Genomic DNA, 12,476 nt, shown 5'->3' with positions numbered 1-12,476 from the left:
TATTATGAAAACATTCTGCATCCCACTTTGAAATGTGGCGTCTGGGGTCTTAAATGCTAACAAGCGGCCATCTAAGATGCATCAATTGGTCTCAACCCACCTGGAGCGAAGGAAAATGAAGAACACCAAGGTCACACGACAACTAAGAACCCAAGAGACAGAAAGGGCCACATGAACCAGAGACCTACATCATCCTGAGACCAGAAGAACTAGTTGGTGCCCGGCCACAATCGATGACTGCCCTGTCAGGGAGCACAACAGAGAACTCCTGAGGGAACAGGAGATCAGTGGGATGCAGACCCCAAATTCTCATAAAAAGACCATACTTAATGGTCTGACTGCGACTAGAGGAATCCCGGCGGCAGTGCTCTCCAGACCTTCTGTTGGCACAGGACAGGAACCATCCCCGAAGACAACTCATCAAACATGAAAGGGACTGGTCAGCAAGGGGGAGAGAGATGCTGATGAAGAGTGAACTAATTAAATCAGGTGGACACTGGAGAGTGTGTTGGCAACTCTTGGCTGGAGGGGGGATGGGAAGATAGAGAGGGAAGCTGGCAAAATTGTCACGAAACGAGAGACTGAAAGGGCTGACTCAATGGGGGAGAGCAAGCAGGAGAAGGGAGTAAGATGTATGTAAACTTACATGTGACAGACTGATTGGATTTGTAAATGTTCACTTGAAGCTCAATAAAAGTTAATTAAAAAAAAAAATGACAATTTTAGCATGGACACCTCACTAGAAAGTTTTGTAATACAGCAGACGGTGGGTCCTATCTAGGTTATTAACACGAGCACGCTGAAATTTCCCACCTATTTTTACTTTTGTTTACATTTTATTTATTTAGAGTTGTATATTTTTTGCTTTTCTGTCCTATTTATAATCATTCTACAATAATAAACCCAAAGATTTGTCACCTAAAACGTGTGGTAGCAATGGGGCAAAAATAAAATGTACATAAGAGGGAAATAACTACTAGGAATCTTTGCCAGCCACAGGTCAGAGATTATTGAACTAGAAGATGCTTTTTAAAAAGAGTGATACATTTTTCATTAAAGTTACCACTTTCATATTTCTCAGAGTGCCTCCCACGTTCTGATATCTTTGATTTTGGTGAACAAATCCTCATCCGTAGTCTTCTGTGACTTTGGACATTTTTCAGAAACCTGTGCTCTTGAAGAAGCTCTTCTATCCTCGTTAGTGTTTAGTAGCTTTTCTCTGGCTCTTCTCTGGTCTTTTCCTGGTGTCTTAAGCTAGGTTCTCTAGAGGAGCAAAACCAGTGAAGCATATACTTATAAATATAGAGAGAGAGATTTCAAGGAGATGGCTCACACAGTTGTGGAGGCTGGCAAGTTCCAAATCTGTGGGTCAGGCATTAGGCTGGAGGCTTCTCCTGACTCACGTGGTTGCAGGGGCTGATGAGCCCTGACAGATCCCCAAATCTGCAGGTCAGCCAGTAGGCTACTGGCTCACATCCCAAGAACTGGAGGTCAGAGGATTCAGGATCGAGAGAGGGCGAGCTTTGCCAAGATGTTCATATATATATTGAATGTAGGCCACAGCCCCAAGGAGATTCCCTTTTCAACTGATACGCTGCTCACATCAGGTCACAAAATGGAGGATGATTATGTAATACCTGCCAAACCACTGGGAATCATGGCCTAGCCAATTTGACACATAACCTTAATCATCACAGTTGGTGGTTGGGTTGTACCTTGAATAGACTTAATCCATCTTCCTGCCTCAGCCCAAATGGATTTGCGCCTTCTCTTGCTGTGTGTGCTGGTTCTCAACTGGAGGGCATGCGTCAGAATCGTCTCTGGAACTATTGAAAATGTAGATGTTTCAGCTCCACCCTAGGCCTGTTAATCAAACTCCTCAGGAGTAAGGCCTGAGCATGTGTAAGTTTTTAAAGTGCTTCAGTTGACTGCATTCCCTGTTCGAAAATCCTTGGCTGAGTGAAAAACTTACACAACTATTGGATGTATAAGTGAAGTCTTCAGTAGCATAAATTAAATTTCTGGCTCCGAGCAAAGGCTTATGAGAGGGCTTCTCTCTGGTATATGTTTCAGATGCTCCCACACACTTTTGTGTCCCTGTTAGTTGTCCCCTGCTTTGGGGTAAAGTCTTTTTGTCTTCCTAGGCGCTCTTATTTTGAGAATAACTGAAATGATCTCTCTGACTCATAGTTATGATGGCAAGACAGTTTCTTATTCTCAGCAGACAATAATATCATTGAAAGCTTCACTAGGCAGTTTTTCTCACCTTTTGTTTCTATTTTAGGCAGAAATGGACCTTAAGAGACTGAGAGACCCGTTACAAGTACATCTGCCCCTCCGACAAATTGGTGAAAAAGATTGATCTGCAGAGAGTCCTGGAATCCCAGCAGAAAGAACACCTGTTTATAACTCTTGCCTTTGTAATTAAAGCATTGCAGGTGGAAGCTGGGCGCTATGTGTGGGTGGAGGGTTTTTACTTTTAATTAAAAAACAAAAACAAAAGGAATTTAGGGGAAAAAGGAATTCTAAAATCTGAGGATCAGGCATTGTGGGATGTCAGTCTCAAAGGGCTTAGTGAATATTGTCTTAAGCATCTCAGTTTCTGGATGAAAATGATGCCGTTACATCATTGAGAGATTCATGAAGAGACAACGATGCTGGGGTGTTCGTTTCTTGCATCTTCTTTGCAGGGTCAGCAACACAATTACACACCAGCACCCCACTCAGCTCTAGTTTTTTCTTAATTTAACTTTTCTTATTTTTGACACAGGAGTAAATAAATACACCAGAAAGGGAAATCCTCAAGATAAGTGGGTAGCCAACAGGGTCTGAGCCCGTATCATTAGCACTGATTTTAGATTGGACCCAGTCTCTGCAAAGTTACCAGGAATCTCTCCCTCCTGCACCCCTTTGCTGACCACCTATGCCTGTTGATTACACTAATTTTACCCGTATGATAATTGGAACCGATTTATGACTGATAATTGACACTTTGGATTATCCCTTAATACCTTCTTAAATGTCTGTATATCCCAGTGCTCTGGGTCAGTATCTAGAAATCATTGGCAACACTGCATGAGGTTGTTTGGTTTTGTTTTGTTTTTTACTAATGAGTCTCTAAGAGGAGGAGGAATTTCCCTCCTTTATTTACCTATCCTGTTGAAATCCCCCCTGCCCTCCGTAAGTCTCAAGTCAGAGGGGGAGTGTTCAGCTGTATTACCAAATCAAGACAATCTAAGGTTTACAAACTGGCTAAAATCATGGCTCTGTCTGTAACCATTTCAGAACCAGAGTAGTCTCACTGCTGTTAATCTGCCTGTGTGATGGCATTCCAGGCCACCCAGATGGCACTGCCTTGTCTGGAGGCTTCGTTAATCCCGAAGGACACACACTTCCACCTCAGTTTGTGAGCCCTCCCACCTCCACCACTTCAGTAGTTTTAAATCAAGTGTGTGGATCTCAAAGGGTGCAATTTATCTTTATACAGGAATACATTTCTATGGCTCCTTCAGCCTTACCCTTTCCACCCTATTTTTTCTTATCTTAAATTGAGAGAAAGAAGAATTACTCTTATACTCTTTCAAAATGTTTTCTACCATATGTCCAGATGACATCTGCATCTGAAGAGTCAAAGGGGTCTGTGTCTGGTATCCTGTTTAACTGCAGCGGGGCAGGACGGAGAGGGAGATGGGGCTTGCCACACAGGCTTTCTTCTTGCACGTGATTCATCCCTCCTCCTGGCAAGGCTTTTCTTTCTCTTTTTCTTCCACCTTTGGGATTATTGTGTATGAAAAGAAAAACTTTAAATAACAAACCCAGACTCCAGGTGCCTTGCAGAGGTTGAAGGCCAGCAAGGATTGCTGCTGCCCCTGCCCCCACCCCCCTCCGGCATGACGGAGTGAAAGGAAGCATGGCTCCCCTTCCCCCCTTCTCCCACTTCCTTCCTCCGCCCACCCCCACTCTTCTGCCCCTTCCCTCTTTTTTTTTTTTTTAAGTTGTGGGAATTATTTTTAAACCCCTTATCCTGTTTGTGCAGGGTTTTTCAGAAGGAACAGCACAGTGCAGTAAGCAAATCCTTTCAGGGTGTGTGGGAGGCAAGGGAGGGAGAATGTGAAGAAAAGTCCTTTAAACAAATAGCAAAATACTGAACACGTGTAAAATCCTGTATCATTTATGAAATATGTATAAAAAGCAATGTACCTTCTGGAACAATAAATACTAAATTTTTGAACAAAAGCATCTCATTCTTTAAAACTAACAAAAAGGTATTTTTCTGTGGTTCGAGGAGGGAAGCTTTTTACTTCTAAACGCATCTTTATAAATACCACTGTCAATTTAAGCTTTGTTCCTAAGAGCCTGTTTTTCAAAACAGGGATCTTATTAATTCTTCCTGAACCTGAGATGCTCAGTAGTTCCCCAGTTTTCCGGAATCACTGAGAGCTGAATGACCTAAACAACCACCTGTGAAGTCAGGGGCAGCACTGGGACTAATATCTCATCTCCAGATTGTCGGGGAAATGCTCCTCTCTATCGGAGTTCCTTGCTTGCCCAGCTGTGGTCTCCCAGGCTCCAGAGAGCTATTCAAGGATGGACCAAGATGAAATATTCGTTATTTTAAGAGTTTGTACAAAATTTATACTAATCTTCAAACATGAAAGTACCGCATGGTGCCGAAATTGGTAAGGGTATATCAAAAAGCATATATGAAATGTCTGGTTTCATTTAGTTCGGTATGAGGTGATACGCCCAGAGCCTCCATAGCTGTGGCCCTTCCTCCTGGCTGCCTGCACCATCTGAGCACAGACAACCCTGAGACACTCCTGAGGTCTAAGAAGGTAAGCCATTGTTTCCATCCAGCAATAATATCTACATATTCCATTACATTCCACTAGGCCTTGCAGGGGACTTTTTAAAAAAAGGAAAAGCATGATTCCTGCCTCTAAGGAGCTTGCAATTTAAAGTTAAAGCATGGTGAATTTTCACTAGTTCTCGTCAGGTGTCGTCAGGTCGGTTCTGACTCATCAAGACCGTATATACAAAAGAAGAAAACTCTGCCCAGACCTGCGCCATCCTCAGTTGTTTCTGTGTTTGAGCCCACAGTTGCAGGCATCGTGTCAGTCCATCTCATTGAGGGTCTTCCTCTTTTTCACTGTCACCCTGCTTTATCAAGCTTGGTGTCCTCTGGGGACTGAGCCCTCCTGGTAACATGTCCAAAGTATATGAGACGTAGTGTTCCCATCCTTGCTTCTAAGGAGCATTCTGGCTGTACTTTTTCCAAGGCAGATTTGTTCATTCTTCTGGGGGTCCGTGGTACAGTCAGCATTCTTGGCCAACACCATAATTCAAAGGCGTAAATTTTTCTTTGGTCTTCCTTAGTCATTGTCCAGCTTCCGCATGCATATGAGATGATGGATACCATAGCTTGGGTCAGGCATACCTTAGGCCTCAAAATGATATCTTTGCTTTTTAACCCTTTAAAGAGAACTTTTGTAGAAGATGTGTCCAATGCAGTATGTCATTTGATTTCTTGACTGCTGCCTCCATGGGTGTTGCTTGTCCATTCAAATAATATGAAATCCTTGACAATTTCTGTATTTTCTCCATTTATCATAATGCCGCTTATTGGTCCAGTTGGGAAGATTTTTATTCTCTTTACGTTCAGGTGCAGTCCATACTGAAGGCTGTAGACTTTGATCTTCATCAGTAAGTGCTTCAAGTCCTCTTTGCTTTCAGCAAGCAAGGTTGTGTTATCTGTATGTGGCAGGTTGTTAATGAGTCCTCCTCCAGTCCTGATGCCACATTCTTCATATAGTCCAGCTTTCCAGATTATTTGCTCAGAATAAGATTGAATAAATGTGGGCTGGGGACCATGGTCTCGGAGGACATCTCAATCAATTGGCATAACATAGTTCATAAAGAAAATGTTCTACATCCTACTTTGGTAAGTAGTGTCTGGGGTCTTTTTAAGCGGCTGCTTATGAATGGCCATCTAAGATATGTCTATTGGTCCCATCCCATTCAGAGCAAAGGAAAATGAAGAAAACCAAAAACACGAGGAAAGTATTAGTCCACGCTGCAGAGATTGCAGCTAACGGGCCACGTGAACCACGGCTTCCACCAGCCTAAGCCTAGAAGAACTAGATGGTGCCCAGCTACCACCAACAACCACTCTGACAGGGATCATAATATGACGGATCATAATAGAGGTCCCAGACAGAGTAGGGAAGAATGTAGAACAAATTTCAAATTCACAAAAAAGGCCAGACTTAATGGTCTGACAGAGACTGGAGGAATCTCTGAGACTCTGGCCCCCAGGCTTCTTTCTAACTCAGAACTGAAGCCACTCCCAAAGTTCACCTTTCAGCTAAATAAAATAAAAAAAAAAAAGAATAGACAGGCCTATAAAACAATAACATACGAGAGGAATGTGCTTCTTAGCTCAATCAAGTGTACGAGACCAAATGGGCAACACCTGCCAAAAAGCAAAGACAAAAAGGCAGGAAGGAAGGGACAGGAAAACTGGACAAACAGAAACAGGGAAACTGGGGTGGAAAGGGGAAGAGTGCTGACACATTGTACAGAGAGCAACCAATGTCAGAAACGATTTTTATAACTGTTGAATGAGAAACCAATTTGCTCTGTAAACTTTTACCTAAAGCACAATAAAATAAAAAGATTTTTTTAAAAAAAAGATTGAGTAAGTATGATGAAAGGATATAATCCTGACACACACTTTTCCTGATTTTAAACCACGTTCTGTTCGAAAGACTGTTGGTCTAGGTACAGGTTCCTCCTGAGCACAATTAAGTGTTCTGGAATTCCCATTCTTGCAAAGTTATCCATAATTTGTTATGATCCACACCATCGAATGCCTTTGCATAGTCAATAAAACACAGGTGAACATCTTTCTGTATTCTCTACCTTCAGCCAGGATCCATCTGACATCAGCAGTGATATCCGTGGTTCCACGTCCTCTTTGAATCGGCTTGAGTTTCTTCCTGTTTCCCTGCTGTGTACTGCTGCAGCCGTTTTGAAGGATCTTCAGCAAAATTTTACTTGAATTTTCATTAGAGATAGTGTTAAACCCGTTACTGAGTGAGGCTAGTGCGGTTTTGTTGAGTTTTGTTGTGTAACTCAAGTTTTCTCTAGTTTTTTTTTTTTTTTTTAATAAACTTTATTTTTTAGAACACTTTTAGGTTTATGGAAACAGTGTGCAGGTAGTACAGAGTTCCTATAGCTCCCTCTGCCATGCACAGTATTTCTGTTAACGCCTAACATTCCGATGGTACACACATTACAGCTGGTGAACAAGTACCAGGGCATTGTTACTAGAGGAGCCCTGGTGGGGAGGTGGTAAACGCTCATCTGCTAAATGAAAGGTCAGTGGTTTGAACCCCCCAGCCGCTCAGCAGGAGAAAGATGTGACAATCTGCTTCAATTAAGATTTACTGCCTTCAAAATCCTCTGGGGCAGTACTACTCTGTCCTATAGGGTCGCTGTCATTATGAATTGGAATCGGCTTGATGGCCACGGGTTTGTTTTTCATTATTAACTAAATGAAATGCTGGTGCTATGGCTGCTAACCAAAAGGTCAGCAGTTCAAATCCACCAGGCCCTCCTTGGAAACTCTATGGGGCAGTTCTACACTGTCCTATAGGATCACTATGAGTCGAAATTGACTCGACGGCAGTGGGTTTGGTTTGTTTGTTTTTTTGTAAAGTCCATAGTTTACATTAGGGCTCACTCTTTGTGCTTTACCGTTCTATACCCAAACCCAGTCCCAGTGCTATAGGCTTTGACAAATCCATAACGTCATGTGTTCACCATTACAGTATCATACAGAATAGTTTTACTGCCCTAAAAATGCCCTGTGCTCCACTTACTTATCCCTTCCCCTCCCTCTGGCCTACCTAGCAACCACTGGTCTTGTCGTTCTCCCTATAGTTTTGCCTTTTCCAGAATGTCATGTATTTGGAATCCTAGATTTTTAAGACTGGAAAAAGTAAAAGGGTTCTCAAGGTATCATTCCTGGTCCAGCCAGCGTAGCATCTCCTGGGACCTGTTAGAAATGCAAGTTCTCTGGTCCCTACTGAATCAGAAATTGGAAGTTGGGCCAGCAGTCTGTTTTAACAAGCTCTCTTGTGATTCTGACTAGAACCACTGATCTAGTGAAAACATTCCTGTACAGGAAAGGACAGGGAGGCACAGAAAGGGTGTCTATGTTCACGCAACTCAACTGTAAATCCTACGATCAAACAATCAGACTGAGGGACTGGAGGACTGGGGAGCATGGTGAAGATGGCAAGCTGAAGGAAACATGTAATCAGAGATCATGTCACACGCTCCTATCGTACCTTGCTTGTCAAGGTGTCATGTTAAGCACATAAAATTGCAAAAACAGCTGTCATTGAGTAACTCACGGCAACTCCATTTTCCCTGGGTGATCTCATCTGCTCCCTATCTAAATTATCGCTTACATGTTGGTAGCTCTCAAATTGTTACTCTAGCTCAGATGTCTCCAGACCAGCAGGCTGGGTTATCCACCTCCTCACTGATGTATTTCCAGCATCACTCCCTGTCCGTTAAATCCCTCTAGTGTCACCGGGGTAAGTTTGTTTTTAAATTCTAACAGCACATACTTTTTAAAATTAGAAAATACGGACAAGAGTTTACATGAAATACGAAATGAGGAGGACGCTAAAAGACACCACAAAGAAGCAACCAGCCAAATCCAGAATGGGGGGCGTTCTATAGGACCAATGACTAACTAGGCTTCTTCAACAAATGGCATGTGAGGAAAAAGAGAGGGGGTGCCCTATTGACTAAAAGAAGCTTAAGAAACACAACCAAATTCAATGTATGTATCTTGTTTGAATCCTGACATCTTTTAAACTATTGGGGAAATTTAAATATGGACTGGATATTAAATGATACCATGGAATTATTATTTTCATAGCTGTAATAATGGCATTGTGATTACATAAAAAAGGAAGGCCCTATGTTAGAAATGCATACTAGCGTATAAATGAGATTGACAATACGTCAGTAATTACTGAAGCAAAACGTTCATTAGCATTCTCTTACTTTTGTATATATTTGAAATTCTTTATCATAAAAGGTTAAAATGAATAGGGGGTAGGCCAACTAAGAAGGGAAAAACAGGAATAAGGAAAAAAAAATCCTACCAGCCTGGGAATGCTTGTTTATAGAACCAAAGGACTATCTGGTAAAAGTCCTTGACTCCCAGCAATCAATCCTGGCAGCAGACCTGGGTTTATCTCATGCACACGTCCTCTGCCTCTCTGTGATACACATGAAGCTCTCAGAAGGCTTCTTGAGAACAGGAAATCGTGGTGGTTGTTTTTTCTGTTCAGAACACTGGCTCTTAACAGCACAATCCGTGCAATGAGGCAGCTCACCAGTCCCAGAGTCATCTGTTGCTGTCACAGGATAATAAGCTAATGGTCAGCTGTGTTCCACTGTAGCAGTGATAAAAGAGCTAAATACCATTTTAGAGAAACGGTAACCCCTTGCTAGCCTATAAACTCTGTGCATGCAGTGACCATTTTTACCTTATGCACTATCAAAAACCAGGGACTAGTATGGCACCTGCCCCCAGTGAGCACCAATATTTGTTCAATTTTGGCATAGTGGTTAGGTGCTATGTCTGCTAACCAAAAGGTTGGCAGTTTGAATTCACCAGGTGCTCCTTGGAAACTCCATGAGGCAGTTCTACTCTGACCCATAGGGTCTCTATGAGTTGGAATCAACTCGATGGCAATGGGCTTGGTTTGGTTTGTTTTTATTTGTTTAATTGTACTGAAACCCTTGGTGGGGGCACAATAATTTGAATGCTAAGACATTATAAAGGAACCCTGGTGATGTAATGGTTAAGAGCTCAGCTGCTCACCAAAAGGTTGGTGGTTCAAATCCACAAGCCACTCCTTGGACACCCTATGGGGCAGTTCTCCTCTGTCCTATAGGGTCACTATGAGTCAGAACCAACTCGACGGCACCTAACAAGACATTATAAAGACAAGTTTAAGAACTACTTCCCATAGACCGTATTCCTTTTCCAGTCACTAGAAATTTGATTAGGAAAAGTCACATAGATGTGAGAAAGTGCAAGAATAATAGAAGCCAAGCATCAGTCTTGTAAGATCGTGGAAGGGAAATTTGGGTTTCATTCAGATCCTTGTTTAATACAGTATTGGGGGTGGGAGAGCCTTTCCCTACCCTTGTTTTTATCTTTTCCTGCCCTTCGTTTTATCCTTCCCATTCACATTATTTTCAATATTAACCAGTTGCCATAAAGTCAGTTCCAACTCATGGCAACCTCATATGTGTCAGAGTAGAACCGTGCTCCACAGGGTTTCCCATGGCTGAGTTTTCAGAATCAGGTTGCCAGGTCTCTCTTCTGAGGCACCTCTGGGTGGACTCAAATCTGCAACCTTTTAGTTAGCAACAGAGGGCATTAACCATTTGTACCACTCAGGGACATCTTCAGTACTACCCGTTGCTGTCAATTCTGACTCATAGTGACCCTATAGGACAGAGTAGAACTGCCCCAAAGGATTTCCAAGGCTGTAAATCTGTATGGGAGCAGACTGACATATCTTCCTCCCAAGGCGCAGCTGGTGGGTTCGAACTGCCAACCTTTGGTTAGCAGCTGAGTGCTTAACCACTTCAGCTATCAGGTTCCTTCAGTATTAGCACTTGTTAAGTCTCAGGAGTCCATGGCATCTAAAATGTCAGGGAACTCGCGAACTCCAAACCTGTACTCGCTAAGGCCGTGTCTGGCGACACACAACATTTTCCCCCTTTTGTCTAAAAGTGAAACTCCAGTAAGCTTTGTCATTTACTTTTCAGTGTGTGGTTAATTTAATGAGTAGTTCCAAATTTTAAGCCCCTACCCCCATCTTCTATGGGGCAGCTCCACTCTGTCTTGTAGGGTTGCTATGAGTTAGAATCAACTCAATGGCAATGGGTTTGCTAAGGTGCCCTGGTGGCGCAGCAGTTAAGCACTCAGCAGCTAACCACAAGGACGGTGGTTCAAACCTACCAGCCCCCTCAGCTGGAGAAAGATGTGGTAGCCTGCTTCTGTAAAAATTAATCCATTGCCATTGAGTCGATTCTGACGCATAGTGACCCTAAAGGGCAAAACAGAATTGCCCCATAGGTCTTCCAAGACTGTAATCTTTATGGAAGCAGACTATAAAGATTTTCTGTTGTTAGATGCCGTCAAGTCAGTTCCAAATCATAGTGACCATGTGTACATCTGAACGAAACACTGCCCAGTCCTGCACCATCCTCACAATCGTTGCTATGTTTGAGCCCACTGTTGCAGCCACTGTGTCAATCCATCTCATTGAGGGTCTCCCTCTTTTCCAATGACCCTCTGCTTTACCAAGTATAATGTCCTTCCCCAGGGACTGGTCCTTCCTGATAACATGTCCAAAGTACTGTAAAGATTCCAAACACCAAACCCATTGCCATCGAATCAATCCCATCTCATAGAGACCCTATAGGACAGAGTAGAACTGCCCCATAGGGTTTCCAAGGAGCAGCTGGTGGATTCAAACTGCCAACATTTTGGTTAGCAGCCGAACTGCTTAACCACGGCAACACCAGGGCTCCCTGTAAAGATTAAAAAAAAAAAAACCAAACCCAGCCTTGGAAATCCTACAGGGCAGCTCTACTCTGTCCGACAGGGTCGCTATTAGATGACACACAACAAAAACAACCCCTATCTTAGTGCAAGGAGTAGTGAAATAACAGTAAACCATTTAAAGAAGAGCACATTAATATATACCCGATGCCATCAAGTCGATTCCAACTCATAGCGACCCTATAGGACAGAGCAGAACTGGCCCATAGGGTTTCCAAGGTGCACCTGGTGGATTTGAACTGCCGCCTTTTGGTTAGCAGCTGCAGCACTCAGCTGCTATGACACCAGGGTTCCCTTAGGGAAGAAAGGCACTAAAAAACCCAAGATATTACTGCTCAAACTGGTGCAAACACAGATTAAGTCCTGTTTCTTTCGGAAGTTTTGAGACCAAAAGACCATAACAAAACAGACTTAAGAGCTTGCTTCGAGAGAATGTCACCCCCATTCCACACCTATCCTTACTGTGTGTGTGTGTGTGTGTGTGTGCTATTATAAACTCCTTGTCATCTGACAAGACTTTTCCTAATCACCATTTCCAACATTTGGCTCTATCCCATTTTCACTGAGTACACAATGCTAAGGCTGCCCGCACCATGAAATCAACTCCTAGAAGAAATCACAAAACAAGATTTTGTCTTGAGGGGATGTCCCTCATTTAGAATTCCCTTTTGGATAAGATACTGGGGCTATCATTGCAAGGAATTCCTGAGAGAAAACAATAGGAGGATGAGGGATGGTGAGTTTTTTCCTCAAGAAAAGTATTAATAAAATAGCCCTGCTGACAGCATAAAGCAGTATGTTTATGTGG

The 12,476-nt window shown here is 42.8% G+C and overlaps 1 protein-coding gene across 1 annotated transcript in view; it reads left to right on the top strand.

Moving 5' to 3' along the window:
• MCU (mitochondrial calcium uniporter) overlaps positions 1 to 4,239 on the top strand; it is a 237,261-nt gene extending 233,022 nt beyond the window's left edge. The window contains exon 8 of the mRNA XM_049854829.1: positions 2,285 to 4,239. Coding sequence (XP_049710786.1) covers positions 2,285 to 2,362 — 78 coding nt within the window. The 3' untranslated portion in view covers positions 2,363 to 4,239. The remainder of the gene's footprint in view (positions 1 to 2,284) is intronic.
• The last annotated feature ends 8,237 nt before the right edge of the window (positions 4,240 to 12,476 follow it).

The sequence above is a fragment of the Elephas maximus genome, chromosome 16 (genome assembly GCF_024166365.1).
Source record: "Elephas maximus indicus isolate mEleMax1 chromosome 16, mEleMax1 primary haplotype, whole genome shotgun sequence".
Lineage (NCBI taxonomy): Eukaryota > Metazoa > Chordata > Mammalia > Proboscidea > Elephantidae > Elephas > Elephas maximus.
The sequence above is the reverse complement of the archived record's forward strand: the minus strand, read 5'-3'. Positions and strand labels throughout refer to the sequence as shown.